At 47.3% G+C, this 17,184-nt stretch overlaps 1 protein-coding gene across 1 annotated transcript; it reads right to left on the bottom strand.

Annotated features, from left to right (window-relative positions):
- Positions 1-208: 208 nt before the first annotated feature.
- On the bottom strand, positions 209-9,365 carry TRIM14 (tripartite motif containing 14). Its single transcript, XM_017833782.1, has 6 exons — positions 9,183-9,365; positions 4,906-5,001; positions 3,799-4,032; positions 3,053-3,215; positions 1,990-2,082; positions 209-819 (listed from the first exon to the last, which is right to left on the bottom strand). The coding sequence occupies exons 1-6, from the start codon at positions 9,363-9,365 to the stop codon at positions 284-286; spliced, it is 1,305 nt and encodes a 434-aa protein (XP_017689271.1). The 3' UTR covers positions 209-283.
- Positions 9,366-17,184: the final 7,819 nt, after the last annotated feature.

Here is a 17,184-nt window from a genome sequence, read left to right as displayed (position 1 = left end):
GTAATATGCTTCTTTCAACTAGACTTTTTCCATTTTGCAAGTTGAAAAAAGTACAAAAATATTATATATGGCACTTCGGGTGGTACATCAACACCATTTATAAGAGCCAGATCGCCTTCCCCCATTGACAGAGGCATTAAAAATTACAGTTGGTTTTCTTGAACTTACTGTTACCTTCTAAAAGCATCATAGTTACAACTTTCATACAGAGATTAATTTGTGCTAAAGTGGTTTTCACAGAAAAAGCATAAAATAGTAGGCTTTTTTTTTTTTGCTTCATTCCTTATGGTAATTTGCATGTTCTAATGGACCCTTCCCAGAGTCTCAAGGCTGGATATACTGGTTCTGTGAACTTGCAGTGGAAGGTGTGCAAATGAGCCATTCCATCACTAACATTGTAGAATGAAAGGATTCCTGCTTCATAATCCAGAAAAATGCCAATGCGGTCAGGATCATCCTCTACCAAGATGGGGATTCTCTCCCCCTTGTGAAATGCCCAGTATTCCAATTCAAACTTCTTAAGGCACCAAGATGCTCTGTTCCAGCCCAGCCGGCAGGTTTCAGAGTCTCCCTTCCTGCCAATGGAAGGGTAGGCTGTGCCAATCCACCAGCCAGCTCCAGCATGAAGCAGGTCAACTTCCCAATAATGGCTCCCAGAGAGGAATGCGTCTTTGCTTAGCACTTGCCATAATTTATCGAATCTCTGGGGACCACAGGGGTAAAATATCCTCCTCCAGCTGCAGCTTACTTCAAGACGGTCATCAGACAATTTCAGTCTTGGGTGAATGCTGTCATATTCCCAGGTTGGTGATCTTGCATCTGCAGCCAAAGCCATAAACATACTTACTACGTTTATCATGACCCTTGGAAGAACTCCGAGTTAAAAAACGCCTGTAAAGAAGCCCACAGCCGGCAGTGTCTCAGGAGAGAGACAGAGCCAGAAATCCCGCTGTCCCAGGGGCACTGGGGCTGGAAAAGGCATGCCAGAGGGATCACAGCAGGGCACCAGTACTGCTGCCTCCACACCTATGTAATCTGGGCTATTCACAGTGATGGGGACCTCAGGCACAGCACCAACACTTTGTTACAGGGTTATGGCTCAGAGAATCAGGAAGCCTACAGGTCCAAGGACACTGGGTCTGGAAAGGGCGTTCCAGTCTAAATAAGGCATGGTACCAACATTGCTGACTCCACACTTTTCACATCTGGGCCACCCCTTGTGATGGGGACATCAGCTGTAGCACCAAGATTCTCTTAGGGATAGAGTTCAGCGAGTTACAGAGCCTACATGCTCCGAGGATGCTGGGGCTGGAAAATTTATGCCAAGCATATCATGGCAGTGCACCAGCATTGCTGCCTCCACACCTTTCTAATCTGGGCCACCAGGGTGATGGGGACCTCAGCCGCAGCACCAACCTGCCGTTAGGGTTAAGGTTAGGCTTCAGAGAGCCATGGAACCTACAGCTCCAGAGACAATGGGGCTGGAAAAGGCATGCCAAGGCAATCACGGCAGGGCACCAACACTGATGCCTCCATAGCTTTCTGGTCTGGGTCACTCACAGTGATGGGATGAAGGGAAGCCATACGCAGAGTGGCTACAGTCACTCAGCTTGTTCAGCTCAGAGAGGAGACTGAGGGGAGACCTCACTGCAGTCTACAGCTTCCTCATGAGGGGAAGCAGAGAGGTAGGCACTGATCTCCTTTCTGGAGACCAGTGACAGGACCCAAAGGAGTGGTATGAAGCTGTTCCAGGTGAGGTTTAGGTTTAGGTTTAGGAAAAGGTTCTTCACCCAGAGGGTGGTTGGGCACTGCAACAGGCTCCCCAGGAACTCGTCATAGCCTCAAGGCTGACAAAGTTCAAGAAGTGTTTGGACAATGATCTCAGGCACATGATGTGATTCCTGGGGTTGTCTGTGCAAGGCCAGGACCTCAATGATCTTTGTGGGTTCCTTCCAACTTGAGATCTGAGGATTCTGTGACCATACTTACGTTTTAAGAAAAGCAACCGATCAACAGGAGTCATGGTTTTCAACACTGTTCCAGGTTCTTTCTTTGCAGTGGTGTTAAGGCTACTGAAAACATCTGGACAGAGATGAAAAGGGACAGTTCAGGGAGTCTGCTAGTTCTTCAACTTCCATTTTCCAACTTCATGGACAAACTCTGTTACTTTTTCTGGGGAAGGGCTACTCACTCTGTAGGCTTTCAATCTTATGCTCTTTGGATAGCACAGAGATGCTGGATTCCTGTGTTGCCAAAGAACTACACAACTGAGCACAACACCAAGTAATCACATCTGATTCCTTAAAAAGCAGCCCCTATCAGATGAGAGCAGTCAGGCAGCTGAAGACAGCTGCAGATGCTAACTACAGAGCACCTCCACGATGCTGTCTAGCAATCCTACACACAATCTGCAGTGGCCTTTCAGATCTGCTCTGACCATTTGCCCCAGCACCCTGCTATTTTGTTCTTGGCAATTCTCAGAAAAGGGATTATTAAAAGGTAGCTGGGTGGAATGTGATGGCCAGTGTTGCTCACTCAATGAGCAGCAGGGTTTTCCCATGGTTATGTGGCTTTGTGGTTCTGTGTCCCATTAGGAAACTCCTCCCTTAATCATGACAAAGGTCACTTAAGGATGAAATACTAGCTCAAAGACAAAAGTAATTCTAAATAGAACACGTTAGCTCACCTTTAGAGTACCAAAAAGCACAGAACTTTTTCTGACTGAGGCAGAAAGATCACTGGGTACATCAATTAGAAAAAGCTTTCAAATTTTACAGGTAGCCAGTGTTCAGTGCCAGAGCACTCAGACCCAACAGTAACTGAAAGGAGAGAATACGTATATTGTGCAGGTATGACGGTCTGCAAAGAAGTAAACTGTATTGAAATAACTGCACAGAACTGGAGGAAAAAAGCATCAGACAAACAAAAGACTGACTGAAGCATTGCTGTTTTCTCCAGCTGATTTGGTAAAAGTCCTGTTCTTACTTGCAAACCACACTTTATTTACAAAGAGAGCAGATGAAAGCAAAATTCAGAGCACTCTCCCAGATACCTTCTTTAAGCCGGGCTTCTAGTGGTTTCTGTAGAATGGACTGAAGAACTCTGAAGAAGTGCTTATAATGGTTAAGTATGTGTTCAAATGAGAGAGGTATTGGATGCCACTGTTCTCTCAGGTGCCTGGATTCCTTCATTTCCTTCTCGATTTCTATGTACTTCTGAGGGCAGAAAGCCAAATTCTCCAATTAGCAGAGACAGTGACATGAAAGGACTCTTCCCTCCCAGCTCCCCCACAAGGCAGAGCAAGGACAGCTCCATCACTAGGTAAACCTATGGGCCATAACAGGCAAGCTTTGTTGTGTTCAGACTGCCTATTAGCTCATTAGCCTGCCCATTACTTCTCCTGCCAGTGAGCCAGGGGCCACCCCAGAGATGGAGAACCCAGCAGTCATGGTTTAAAACAGCTCCCAATAGGGCTGCCTTTCCTCAGATCTTCATATGACACTAGACAAGGAAAGACCTGATACAGCATTTGTCTTCAAGATCAAGAGACACATCTCTCTATTCCATATATGCTTAAAATTAACATGGATTTCGTACAGATCTGAAATCAATGCCATAGCAGGAACACCTAACAAAAATCAGGTAACAAACTGGTTCACGAAAACACCAACACAAAGAAAATTAAAAAGCAGTTAGAAGGATGCTGCTTACACACAGAAGGATCTACAGAAGAGATCACTAGAGCAGTTTATCAAGGACTGTGAGGGTAAGAGGCAGAACGAGACCATACAATACCACCTCCAGCAACTGAATAGGATCACTGTCCTGTTGTATTTGTCTGATCCGACACGAGAAGGTCTCTAGGGCTGCAAGCTGTTCTTGACAGGACTCCAACTGCTGAGCATGTGCTCCTAGGGCTTGCTGAGTCTTTTCATCAATGAAGTTTTTTGCCAGACTCTCTTCTTCCCGAAGAAGTAACTGGAGCTCGGTCACTTTTTCTGACAGCTGCCGTTTGATCATATTGGCATGTGCCTATAGATGAAGCAAAAGATTGTCTCCCCACACTCACCAGACCATAGACATTTCAGATATTTCTCTCAGGCTTTCAACACTGCCTTTTGGTTCAATTTTACTGATTTTTCTGCATCTCTTCGTTAGCATGTGTCTACCCCTTAAGGGAGGGCAGACAGGATTTACCTGCTGATGTCTGGATGGAAAAGCTTGAGGGAAGATTCTAAGATGCCTATTTATGCAGAGAGTGCTGTTTTCAGCTGGAATTTACAGGGTCGGGTACTAAGTGCAACAAGAGGCAGACCTGGTCCTTCAGTACCAAGACTCTGACCTCTTTCAAAGCAAGCTAGAGACAAGGAGCTGCTAAAAAGAGAAAGCCTCCAAAACAAAGTGACATCAAACCTCTAGAGCTCCCTCCAGATCTTACTGATACTTCTGTGATAGAGCTGCTTAGAGATGCTTCTTAGGACAAAAGCCATTTCGTGCTCTATAAACGAGGTGCAGTTTAGCATACGTTCCCATTCTTAAGACAGAATCAATAGAGCTGTTCTTGTGTTTACTCAAACTCTCAGTAATGCAGCTCAGTGCAATGTAACATACATCAGTGAAGCCAAAATAACATAGGCAGCTCGGGCTATCTGCTATTCCTCTGCACAAAAATTTCAACATTGTTCTTTCAGAGATGTTCAGGTGATCAGGGAATGAGGACCAGGTCTTTGGAGACTCTTTCCCTCTTCTCTCCCTTTGATAGTGTAATATATTGTGATGCACACAAGGGAATACACTCTTTTCATGAGAAGCAGTAGGTGTCTGGGTCTTTAGATAAGTACAGAGAAAACAAAATGTCTCTCCTTGGAATATGACCATCCAGTGGGGAAGGAAACCACACTTTACCTTCACATCATTCACAGCCTGCTCTACGCTCCTTCTGTTACCAGCTTCTTGCTCTTTTCTCTCTTCTAGATCCTTCAAGCACAATGCCATGAGTTCCTACAAAGCAATGAAACAAAATAAAACACTGCTTCACAACAAGATCTGTAAAAATCAGAAATCAGCATCCAGCTTGTTTTCCATATACGGGAGTATATCACCAAAATACTGAGTTTATGAGGCTTATTGGGGCCAGTACATTGATGAACCATAAGGATTTCAACATTTCACCTGGTGGTTATACAGGTAAAATTTGGAGAGGTCTCCAAATTAGTACCACCTTCCTAAGGAACAGGGAAACCTATGGTGAAAAATACATTTTCATCTTTAAATCTATGGTGCTGTGCATTTCAAGACTACATGCTAATGCACTTAGCAGCTGAAGGGCAGCTAACCAAGTACTTTTATTCAGTGGATCAGTGGAAGGCTCCATCTAGAGTCAAACTCCAGTGAAATTTCAGGATGCTTCCCAAAAAGACCACTCAGATATACCCCACTATCACTTCAGTGATGCTGTAGTCTGAATGCCTACAACAGCAAATATTATCACTTGGCTGGTGATCACACCATCTGTGATACTTGTGGTGTGCCCAGCACAGCACTGTTCATGTTCTGCTACATCCAGCCCCACAGTTTCTCACTCACAGCCCTCTGGAAATGGCTGTCCTCTGTCCAGCAGGCTGCAGTCTTGGTGCACCTGCTGATTCATTTTTGTCATCAGTACCATAAAAGATCCAGGCAATGCTGCCCCGTGCTCTCAGTGCACTAGTGTTAAAACAGAGCCTCTCAGTAAATACCAGACAATGTAGCTCCAGCTGTACCTGTTATCAGTGTCCTGTTCTGCAGCTGGGACCCACTCAAGAGCATCTGCCTGCCCATGTACCAGCTCACTGCAACATCTCCAGGGCAGCACAGCATTTAAACTCTGAAGGGTTGACAAACTGAGCTTCAATGAAGTGTTGCTTCATCATCAACATGTTGCATTTCTGACATGTGCCTCCTTAGAAAACACATTCAGTTTGTCATTTGATTACAACACAGTCAGAAGATGGGCTCCCAGCAAAAGTCAGAAACTCTGCATCTAGAAGGCCCTTGGCACAGATACATCCATGCAAGCAGATAAATGTTCTTGCATAGAGCAAGACACTTCAGTTATGCTATCCATTCCAGCCACAGTTTTCCAGTCTTGTTTCTGAAGAACCAGAAGAATTCTGCATCACTTAAAGATTCTACTCAGTATCCGCCTGCTTTAGTTTATTTTGCAGCCTAGACCTCATTCCCTTCATCAAAGACTGACAAAGACCACAGAGCAAAACCCAATCTTCCTTCTCTGTAATTAAAACACAGGGCACTCACTCCCTCACAAAAGTGACCATATGCAAATACTTATGCCAACCCCAAGCATTTCTGGTTAAGCATTACTTTCTTTACAGAGGTAAATGAAAGAGCTGCTTTTTAGCAATTGACACACTGCCAGGCAACCCATGTCATTCACCCTAAGGATTCAACTCCAAAAACATTCCTTTACGGATTGCCTGGATGCCTTAAGTCATTCAAGTGAAAACACTGTAAAAGCAAGGACTTCTGAGAGATGAGACTCCTAGCTCCAGTCAGGCTCACAGGACACATACCAAGTGCAAAGAATGCTGATCCTATATCCTGCACTCAGGAGGACAGGGAGAGTCCTTCCAGATGATTTTACACAGCCTTAGATCCAGGGATGAAGCAGCTGATGGACCTCACACAATGGTTCTCATCTCTTCTTAGCACTCACAGCTAGGATTTGCTAAAAGCACGGTGGAACATTCTCTGTGGAAGAAGGGCTGCCTGGCTGATGTCGTATCACAAGGGCTGTACAGAGTAACTGCTCCCAGCAAACAAAATCACTAGCCAAAATACCATCTCTTGGGCTACAACTACTGATAGTTTTTGCCTGAAATCTCTGCAGCCCTAAGCCAGTAGATATCAGCAGATTCTTCCTAGGGGCAGAGTGTTTCCACGGGGAACACAAGTTTCCACACTGCTCAATTCCTAATTTGGCACAGAGGTAACTCTTTATCAACAGCGCGTGTTCCCCTGTGTCCATCAGGGAACCAGCACAACTTGTAGCTTCGTACACTTTACCCTGGCTTAAATCAGGTTGCCACAACACAACACCTGCAACCACACACTGCCCGGGTGTCATGAAGGGAATGCAAACACTGTAGTGAGTTCCCAGCTTCAAAAGGGATACTCTGGATGAAAGCACACCAGCAGGCAGGAAGAGTGCTCTGCATTGCTCAGACATCTTCACTGGTTTTACCCCCGTGCTGCTTAGTGCAGCTTAGTGCACTTGCAGCTTAGTGCACTTGCAGCTTAGTGCACTGCCCTCTACCCTTGTAATGCTGTCTAACATTAAGTGCAGTAAAACGCCAGAGGAGTTTAGCATGACCTGTGTATCTGCTCAAATCTGCATGAACTTCCAAGCAGGAAGTTCTGCAGGAGCTGTTTTTTCCTACTGTTTTCTGTAGGAAACCTCTTAGTAACATTGCTCCAAAATACCACAGAAGGAGAGGGAAGGAGTTCTCTGAAATTATAGACACAACAAACAAACAAAAAAGGGCAAAAAAATCACTCACGTACCTCAAACCTCTGTGTTAAAACTTTTTAAGCCTCCCAAGCTTAGCATCACAGCATGCAGGCCTCAGCAAGCCCCCTGGTAGGCTCTCCAGAGTAAAACAAAGCACAAGCAAGAAGTATTGGGCAAGCCTGAAAAACCTCCTGGGGATATTCGATGGACTGCTACAGGGGGGTGGAGAAAAAAGGCTTAGGGAAGAACTGCCAGTCTGATTGTTAATTTTCCTCACAGGAGCTCGTATGGTGCTGTGTTTCAGATGTGACTATACTGTGAGTGCACAAAAGGCTGCGAGGGGATGCAAGCAGGCAGATGACCCGTACTAACCAAAGAGATGTTCCATGCCATATAGTGACATGCTCAGAAATAAAACTGGAAGGGAGGGGTGGTTAGGTGGGTTAGCCATCTTTTGGTAGGGAAGCGTCTAGGTATTGATCTACACACGGGAGGTGGTGAGCGACCACCTTTGCATCTCTTTTCTTCTGTTCCGTTTCTCTTTTCCTCCACTTCTCCTTCACATATTTAACTATTTTTATGTCATGAATTTTCTTGGGTTTAGACTTCATTTCCTCTTCCTCTGTCTCTCTTGCTCCCACTGGGCAAGGGAGGGGAGTAAGCAGGCAGCTGTGTCGTGCTTAGCTGCTACTGGTTAACCCACAACCACCCCTGCTCCCCATCCTCCAGGATTATCAGAGAACAGGTACTGTGCATGGGTAGTAACTGTGGTCTAGCAAGCTACAGTGGTGGGGGGAAATGATAAACAGAAATGGCCTTTCCCCTTCCCCTGTGGCATCTGTGTTTCTGTCAAAGGTGCTTCCAGCCTAGCAATAAAAACAAGTTCCCCAGGGCACCCAAGTTCCATGGATTCCACACATAAGGTCTGCAAAGAAAATGCTCAGACACCAAGCCAAAGTCAGAGGATAAAATGGTGCTGCATGTGACCTAACAGTCAATCTCACTTCCTCGTCCACTGATTTACACACCTGTTATGTGGGTGCTTGGGTGCGACTGGTTAACTCTTTCCCTCCCGTGCATGTCCCTGTGCAGTGGCAGCAGCCTGACTCCTGTCCAGAAGGGATTTACAAAGCACTTGTCGAAGTAAGGGAAGTACAGAAACTTTGTTATGCTAGCCAGCACAGCCTACAAAACCGATGTGACAACAAACCCTGAGCTCCACAAGCTGTTCATAAGGCAAGCAAAGAAAGGCTAAAAGCTGAAGATACTTGACCTACTGCTGTTGCACTGCGCTGATACTCACAGCTGCCACCACCTCAACCCTGGCAAAAGAAATCCCAGCTGCACAAGCACCAGAAACGAAGGGGAAAACGGCACGACGTACAACCAAATCGGGAAGGTCCCTGCTCCCGCTGCCGGCTGATACCCCCGTCCACCCGCCCCGCAGGCGATGGCCGCGCTGCAACCCTGCCCTCCGCAACCCTGTCTGCTTCAAACCTTCCCGCTGCAACCCTGCCCTCCGCAACCCTGCCCGCTGCAACCCTGCCCTCCGCAAACCTGTCTGCTTCAAACCTTCCCGCTGCAACCCTGCCCTCCGCAACCCTGCCCGCTGCAACCCTGCCCTCCGCAAACCTGTCTGCTTCAAACCTCCCCGCTGCACCCCTGCCCTCACCTGCGTGCGGCGGACGGCCTGGGGCAGGAGGCAGGCGCGGTGCCCGCGGTGCGCTCCCAGCGCCGGGCACAGGGCGCACACGCAGCGCCCGCAGTCCTCGCAGAACAGCTCCAGCGGCCGCCCCGCGTGGGCACCGCACACCCGCGCCCCCGGGGCCGCGGCCCACGGGCCCCCCTGCGCCATCGCGGCCGCGGGCGGGTGCGGGGCCCGGGGGAGCGGCGGGAGGGTGGAGGGTGCGGAGCGGCCGCCGCTGTCCCGCCGCGCCTCTCGCCCTCCGAAGGGGGCCGGCCCGCGTCCCTCCCCGCCGGGCGATCGAGCCGCGATGCGGCCGCGGGTGCCGAGCAGTCAGTGCCCGCAGGAGCTGCCCGTGGGAGCGGCAGAGGCGGTGCCGCGGGACCTGCCTCCGTCCGGTGCCCGCGTTGGAAAGTCGACTGTTTCGCGGGGTTTCGAGGGGGGGGGGGGGCGGGAGTCAGTGTTACAGCCGAGCAAAACACTTATCTGATACAAAAATGGAAAACAAATAGTCACCAGGGCTTCCCCCCATCCCCAACCCCGTTTTCTATTTCTCAATTACAGTTGTGTGCTCCGTAATGTCTCATTTATAGAAATCGAACCGAAGTGCTCACGCTCTTACGGAGTTTGCACACTTACTTTCGTTGGCCAAAACTCTCAGACACATTCAACCAAATGCATACGGGTTTTTCAATCTGCTTTCTTCTTTATGGGAATAAAAGCAGTAGAGGATATTGACCCGCACACAGGAAAAAAAAAGGTGTGAAAAAATAGGAAGAGATTTTAAAAATAAGCATTTTGGTGAAATATTTGGCGCATTAATATATACATATTAATACATGAGAATGTGGAGCATTGAGAAGCAAGGCAGTCCTCCTGAAAGCAGGCAGAATCCCTTGCTTGTGAAAGTGCTGACATAATCAAGGATTCATAAAGTGCTTTGTAAGAAAGTCAGGGATTTTCTCAAAAAGTTCTTCATAAGGCCCCCATGCTAGAGTTACAGAAGAATCATTGGGGATATCTGGAGATCGTTCAGTCTCATCCCACATACACACAGAAAAGAAAAATGATTAAAGATGAGAATTTCACAGCCTATTTGGGACCCTGTTCTGGTGTTTGACCATCCTCACAGAGCAAACCTTTCACAGTATCAATCAACATTTTTCTCATTATGACATGTACTTTCACTGTGCCTTTCCAAGGAGATCTTCAGCCTCATGTTCCCAATCTACTCCCATAAGGGAGCTGTAGACAGCACTGAGTTCTCCAATGGAGGCTGAACAAAGTCCAGTTCCTTCCATGTTTTTTTGGAAATGTTAAGCTTCAGCTCCATTGCTGTCTTGGTGCCTTCTGGAAGAGGGTTTGCTTAACGTGAGTCTTGACTGAGGGAGTGTGTGTTAAGTAAATTTTCCTGTCTGACCATTCAGGAGCACTCTGGCAGTCACACTCCCACCACCAGAGACTGTCACTGCTGGGACCAAAGTCCCTTCACAGTGGGTGACTCCCTACACATACCACTATCACACTATCCTGTAAGGTTTCCTTACAGGATCAATCCTGGATTTCCCATTGCAGAGCCTCAGATCTCTAGATCCCTAAAGTGACTTATTCCTGATGCAGTAACACAGTAAAAGCTTGAGCAGATGTCTTGGAGGAGGGACCCTGAACAAATATCTGGGGGTTTATACCCTCACAGTCTGAGCGTGCAACAGTCTGGGATCTTCCTGCTGAGTCCTCAGCTCCTGCTGTGTCTGAGTGTCTGGTCACCTTGCTGGCACCACAGGTCCCTGTGCCATTTGTTGTGCAAAGGGTCAGTGCCAGTTCCTGGACTCTTGCCTGGGGCTCCCACCCAGAGCTCAACCTGCAGCTGCACACTGAGCTACCTGCACCGAATGCATTCCACAGAAGTCCTCCCTTTGTTTTGATTGACCACACTTGCTAATATGTTAGAAGGGAAAAAGAAAGCTTTCACAACATTTTTCCACTTCCCTTACATACAGCATTACTACAAATAACAGAATTAAGGCTAACAAGATTGTCATAGGGCAGAAATCGTTATCAAGACAACATCACAAAAGATTGTTGAAAGTCTGTTATTGACAAATTGGTTAATCATTCACTACATGCTTGATATGAGACTGGTGGATTCAGTTTCCCTAACCCAAAATTTTAACAGCAGAATAAGAACACAGTAAGGCAGTATATGCTCCCTCCCATTTAGGTTCATATTTGGATTTTTGTGAGAACATCTTGATTAACACTTCATGCCCATGTACTTGTATATCAGACCAGGCTGGGCTAATGCACATAACAGGAACAGAGAGTGAACTACTTCATATGGTGTCTTGTGCATTCTCCAGAGACATGTTTTGTCTGTGTACCAATTGCCTCACAAAGAAATCGTAGGAGATGGGCTGTTCACCTTGAAGACCTGCTGTGGATATGGGCACAGCCCGGTGCAGAATGACACCCCCTCCCCCACGTGGCCATGGGCTGGTGAGAGCTCGTGGGGTGCTGTCAGAGCTCTCCTCAGGGCTCCTGATGGCTTCTCTGCAATGGGTTATGTCACCGCACCAGGCACCCCATGGCACCCGTCTCTGCCACTCTGGATTCGGGGTCTGAGCCCAGCTCCTGACTCTGGAATGGCACTTGCCTGTCTCTTTATAACCTACTGACCCATGTCCAGCTGCTGCTGATGGTGCACTGGGCAGGAATTACATCATGTCTGCATCTGCTGTGGGCCTTTGCCACATTTCATTCCCCTTACACAGCCCCTGGTTTGCAGCAATTCTAAGTCTGCCGCTGGATGTCGGCTGAGGTTGGGTACCAGCCCACTCCCGTGGAACCTCACCAATGCCAGCCGTGGCTGCTCCTGTCACAGGAGCCCTCTGGACTCCAGTGCTGGATGCAGACCAAAAGGGCAGGGAGCAGAGTGGGGAGGGGTGGTGGTGAGCAGCAACAGTGCCTGACACAGGCTGGGGCGACCCATGGGGATGGCCCAGTGTGTTCAGAATCACTGCCTGGCCCAGCTTCATGCCCCAGCCCTTAGAGCCAGTCCTTATCCCCAGGTCATGGGTAGAGCCAGTCCTTATCCCCAGGTCCCATCAGCTGTTCCAAGGTGCAAGTATTTACAGTTCAGTTTCTCCCAGTTTTGCACAACCTCAGCCAAGGGCATCTCCTTTTCCATGCCGGGTTCGTTTTCCATCATTTCAAATGCTAAGAGGGGCTCCAAATCCCCTGTGTCACACGAGAGACTTGAGCTTTCATCACCACCTTGCATCTTACAAGGGACTCTATATCTCCCCTATCTGGTCCTTACACTGGTCAGGCTGCACATCCATACTCAACCCCCCGCCAGTAATTTCACCATATCTGTGCAAAATGCTGCACCAACAGCAACAGGGAGACACAAATCCGCCCTTATGATTTATACAGAATCTGCTCAGGGAATTTTAACATTCACCCTTTGGCTCTTTTCTGCGCCAGTGATCCCAGGTGAACTCACCCAAGTGTCCGCGGTTGGATGTTTGGGGAAGGGGGGCTTCAAAGGTGGTGGCCTGGGGTTCCATCTGGGTTACCAAACTGTTAGGAAAACTTCCCTGTCTGACCATTCCAGGAGCACTCTGGCAGTCACACGCCAACCACAAGAGACTGGGACTGAAGCCTCTTCACAGCAGGTGGCTCCAGTGACCCCTTGGCTGACCCAGATTGACCCCAGGTTTCCCATAGCACCATCCCAGACCTCTGGTTGCTCTAAGTAATTTAGTCATTGTGCAGCAATAAAATAACAGCTACAGCTTGAGCTGGTTGTCTGAGGAGGGTTCCAGAACAAAGGATTACCAGGCTTTTATACACTCGTAGTCTATGTGCACCAAAGTCTGGGGTCTTCCTACCTCCTGTGGTCTCTCACAGTGGCTGGGCCACAGGTCCCTGTGCCCTTTGTTGTGTAAAGGGTCAGCACCAGTTCCTGGCCTCTTGCTTCGGGCTCCCACCCAGAGCTCAACCTTCAGATCCCACTGCAGCTACACACCAAGTTACCTGCACTAAATATATTCCTCAACATGTGGCTGGTCTTTGCCACCACGAAACCACACAACACTGATGGAAGATAATCAGACCAGGACTCTGGTTCCTCTTCTGGCAAAGTTATTCCTCAGTCTGTTGGTGCCCAGCCTTAATTGTTGCAGAGTTACTTCACGGGTTGGATAAGCCCAGAGGCCTGTCTTGATCTCTGTGAAGTTCATGCTGTTGCATTTCTGCAGCACATCACAGTGAGTGATCAGAAGAGTGACCCTGCCTGCCACTCGATCTGTCCTCAACCCCTGCTCTGCCCGCTCCTTCTTTGTAATCATACCAAATTTGCTGAGGGCATATTCCATGCTATTGCTCTGGTTGTTGAGTGGAACATTAGGGCGCACTGGGCTCAACATCAGTCCCTGAGGAGTGGCGCTAGTAACCAGCTGCCACTTGGACTTTGTACATCTGATGACAGCACTCAGTGTCTGGCAGTTCAGGAGTTCTGCTCTACCTATGCAAACAACATCGTCAGTTTGTCTGTAAGGATATTATCAGGGCCCACGACTTGCAGGGTTAAAATTTGCAGGTTATTAGTACCTAGGACATTTTCCATTACAAATGAACTTATTGAGCTAGATTATCTGTGCTTTTTAATGTTTTAAATTGTTTGGTATGGAGGACAGAGTTGCAATAAAGCTAAATAATGTTTGTGTAAACACTACTGGATGATCAGGCGCTGCTATAATGCACTAAAATAAGATGTACTTTTGCCCCAGTACTTTATTGTCTGCCACTGGGGGAAAATGCTGCTGCACTGTGTCTGTGTGAGGTCTGAAGAGCAGGAGACACCCTTCTCTTTGCATTCCACATTCATCTTTCTGGAGGGAACAATGCTAAACTCTCAAAACAGAGTTTAAATGCTTCAGAGCATGTCTCAGGCTGTTTTTGCCCAGAAGAATCATCCACCAGCACAGGCAGTGGAGAGGAGTAAGAGTTAAATCAAGAAGAAAACAGGAAGTTTTCCTGGTTCAGCACCATCTCATTGTGAAAGTCAGCTGGGGAAGAAGGGTGGGTTGGGCTGATGGGGTCAGAATGCCTTTGAGTCTTCATCTGTTAGTTTTGAGGTGAAATGACACTTTCCTTCTCCGGACTTTGGATCTAATAAGCCTTCTGCAAGCTAGGGGTGCATTTCTGCAAAGTTTGTGTGTGAAGCTGGCAGCGTGCAACACACAAAGACCTGACTTTGATTTAGCCATAGCATTCTCTATTTCTTTGCATAAAAAAATTCCTAATGCAAGCTCTGACTCCACCTTCATACTTGAGTGTAGAGGTGAAGGGAAGGAGTGAAGTCTGTTTTAGCGTACAGTTTACGGGTTCTGGTCCAGATCTGGACTTTTTTTGCAGCCATTTACAAAAGAAAACAAAACAAAACAGAAGAAAATTACAAACCCAAATGAAATCACCACTTCAGCAAAGACACTGAGGACTGTAATTTGAATGGCACTAACAGACCATCTGCACGCACTGAACAGCCTCGAGTCCCTTCTACACAAGGGCTGAATGTTAAATAAGGCTGAAGTGAAGAAGCCTGTATTAAAACGGGGTGCTTTCAATAGAAATCACCCTTCCCTATGGCTTGAGAAGAGAAATAATTTTTACTGCAGAAATCAGAGTCTATCTTTTTTGGTTTGCCTCAGGGTTACCTGTTCCTGGAGGGATTATGCAGGGAAGACCTATCTTATTCTGAGTCAAGTGAACCTTCTGGAAACTCGCAGATACATGTGTATATTTTAAATAATCTAATTCTACAATTAGAAAAATGTCTTAGCAGTGCTACATGAATTAAATTTTCAAGTCTTTTCTCCTGAAAAACAAATAAAATTTTGAAGCTCCTACCTTTACTGGCACTGAATGTTCATTGTGCTTTAACATTTCATTAACAAAGTAAATGAAAGTAGGAATTATTTTGTGGCTAAGTTGCCCACTACTTAACCTGAAAAGACAGAAAATCATTCTAGGCTATCAGAAAAAATACTGATGTATAAATTTCTTGCTAATTTTAGCAAAATATACTCTCAAACACATGCTTTTCAAAATATACTTTCTGCATCATTGTGAAAAGATAGCATGCTCGAAAGAAGTGTCAAAATTGCTTCAAACTTACATGAAAATTTTGTCTTTCCTTGTAGTGTCACTGAGTTGGCTGGGTAGTGGCCAACCCTTTCAACACACACATTTTAAAGCACCAAGTAACCCAAACAAATAAGGATGAAGAAAAAGTGAAGGCATTCAGAGCTTTTTATGTCTCAGTTTTTAATACTGACAATAACCCTTGTGCTGCCTGGTCCTCTGAGCTGCAAGGACCATGACTGTGGGAACAGTGACTTTCCATCTGGGGACACTGAAATTGTCAGGGACCAGTTGTACCAGTTGACTGTTCATAACTCCACGGGGCCAGGTGGGTTTTATCCCAGTTTTATCCCTGAGGGAGCTGATGGATGTTACAGCAGGACCTTTCTGAATCATGCACCAAGGTCTTGGGAGCGTGGGGAGGTCCATGCTGAGTAACAGCTAGTCAGTGTTATTCCAGATTACAAGAAGGCCATGAAGGATGACTCAGGGAACTACAGACCTTTTATTCTAACCTCAGTACCTGGAAAAATTTTGGGAAAAATCATACTGGGTGCCGTTGAAAGACATTTAAAAGACAATGAAACCAGTTTTCTTCACAGTAACTAGTATGGGACTGTGTTTTGGATTTGTGCTGAACACAGTGTTGATGACACAGTGATGGTTTTGTTAGTATTGAGCAGGGCTTACAGAGAGCCCTCTCATACTGCTTTTCATACTGCCACACTGGGGAAGAAGTTGGGGGTAGAGGGGAGGCTGGGAGAGGACACAGTAGGGACAGGTGACCCAAACTGACCAAACACATATTCCAGGCCATATGGCACCATGCTCAATGAGGGGAAGAAGGATGAAGAGGGAGGCATTTGGAGTGATGGTGTTTGTCTTCCCAAGAAGACAAACGTGATGGGGCCCTGCTCTCCTGGACCTAGCTGAACACCTGCCTGCATGTGGGAAGCAGTGAATTAATTCTTTGTTTTGCTTTGCTTGTGTGTGTGGCCCTGTTAAACTGTCTTTATCTCAACCCATGAGTTTTCTGCCTTCTACTCTTCCGATCCTCTGGTGGGGGGAGTGAGCAAGCAGCTATGAGGGGCTTGGCTGCTGGCTGGGGTTAAACCAGGACACAGGGTAAGGTGTCCCCTAAGACAAGCCAAAGTGGGCACAAACACACCAGTGCAGTTACAGGCCAGAAGATGTTCTCCCTGAGAACCACAGCCTCTAACGCTGCACCATGAAACGATGCTAATTGAACTGCCATCCTCCCCCAGGGTTCCTCACTAAACCTGATTCTGCCCCTGTCACAGGGGAACAGTGTTCAACTCACATGGCTTGAAACCACCCAGGATCAAAGCAGTTTACTGGTTTCTCAACTACATGCCATTAGCTGTCAATGAGCTTGCACTTTAGTCTCCTGAGGGGTCTTGGGCTGCAGTGGGGAGGGCAGTTGGGCAGGGCCTACCTTAATTCAGATCCCGGAGTTCTGCCAGAGGGGATCAGTGCTCAAAGCAGAGCAGAACAGGAAAAGGCAGCTGTAATTGTTCCCTGTGGCAGGAAGAGAACAGCCTTGTCACCATCCTGACCCAACTTCAGGTACCCCAGAGCCACTGTGTGAGAGAAAAACATAGCCCTGGAGTATTATTTCCCTACCAGCTTAAGGGCCACACTGTGAGACTGGAAACATGGGTGAAGACTTGAAAACATTGCCTTTGAACCCCCAAGCCATGATCTCCCAGCCGGTGGGGGACAAAGGGCAGGAGAGATGTGGGTCTTCCTTCAAGGATGGTATTTCTCTAGAACAGCTTCCTGGGAGGGAAAAGGCCTGCCTGCAACTGCCATCAGCCACCCT

This window comes from Lepidothrix coronata, unplaced genomic scaffold (genome assembly GCF_001604755.1).
Source record: "Lepidothrix coronata isolate B3197 unplaced genomic scaffold, Lepidothrix_coronata-1.0 Scaffold220, whole genome shotgun sequence".
NCBI classification, from domain to species: domain Eukaryota; kingdom Metazoa; phylum Chordata; class Aves; order Passeriformes; family Pipridae; genus Lepidothrix; species Lepidothrix coronata.
The sequence above is the reverse complement of the archived record's forward strand: the minus strand, read 5'-3'. Positions and strand labels throughout refer to the sequence as shown.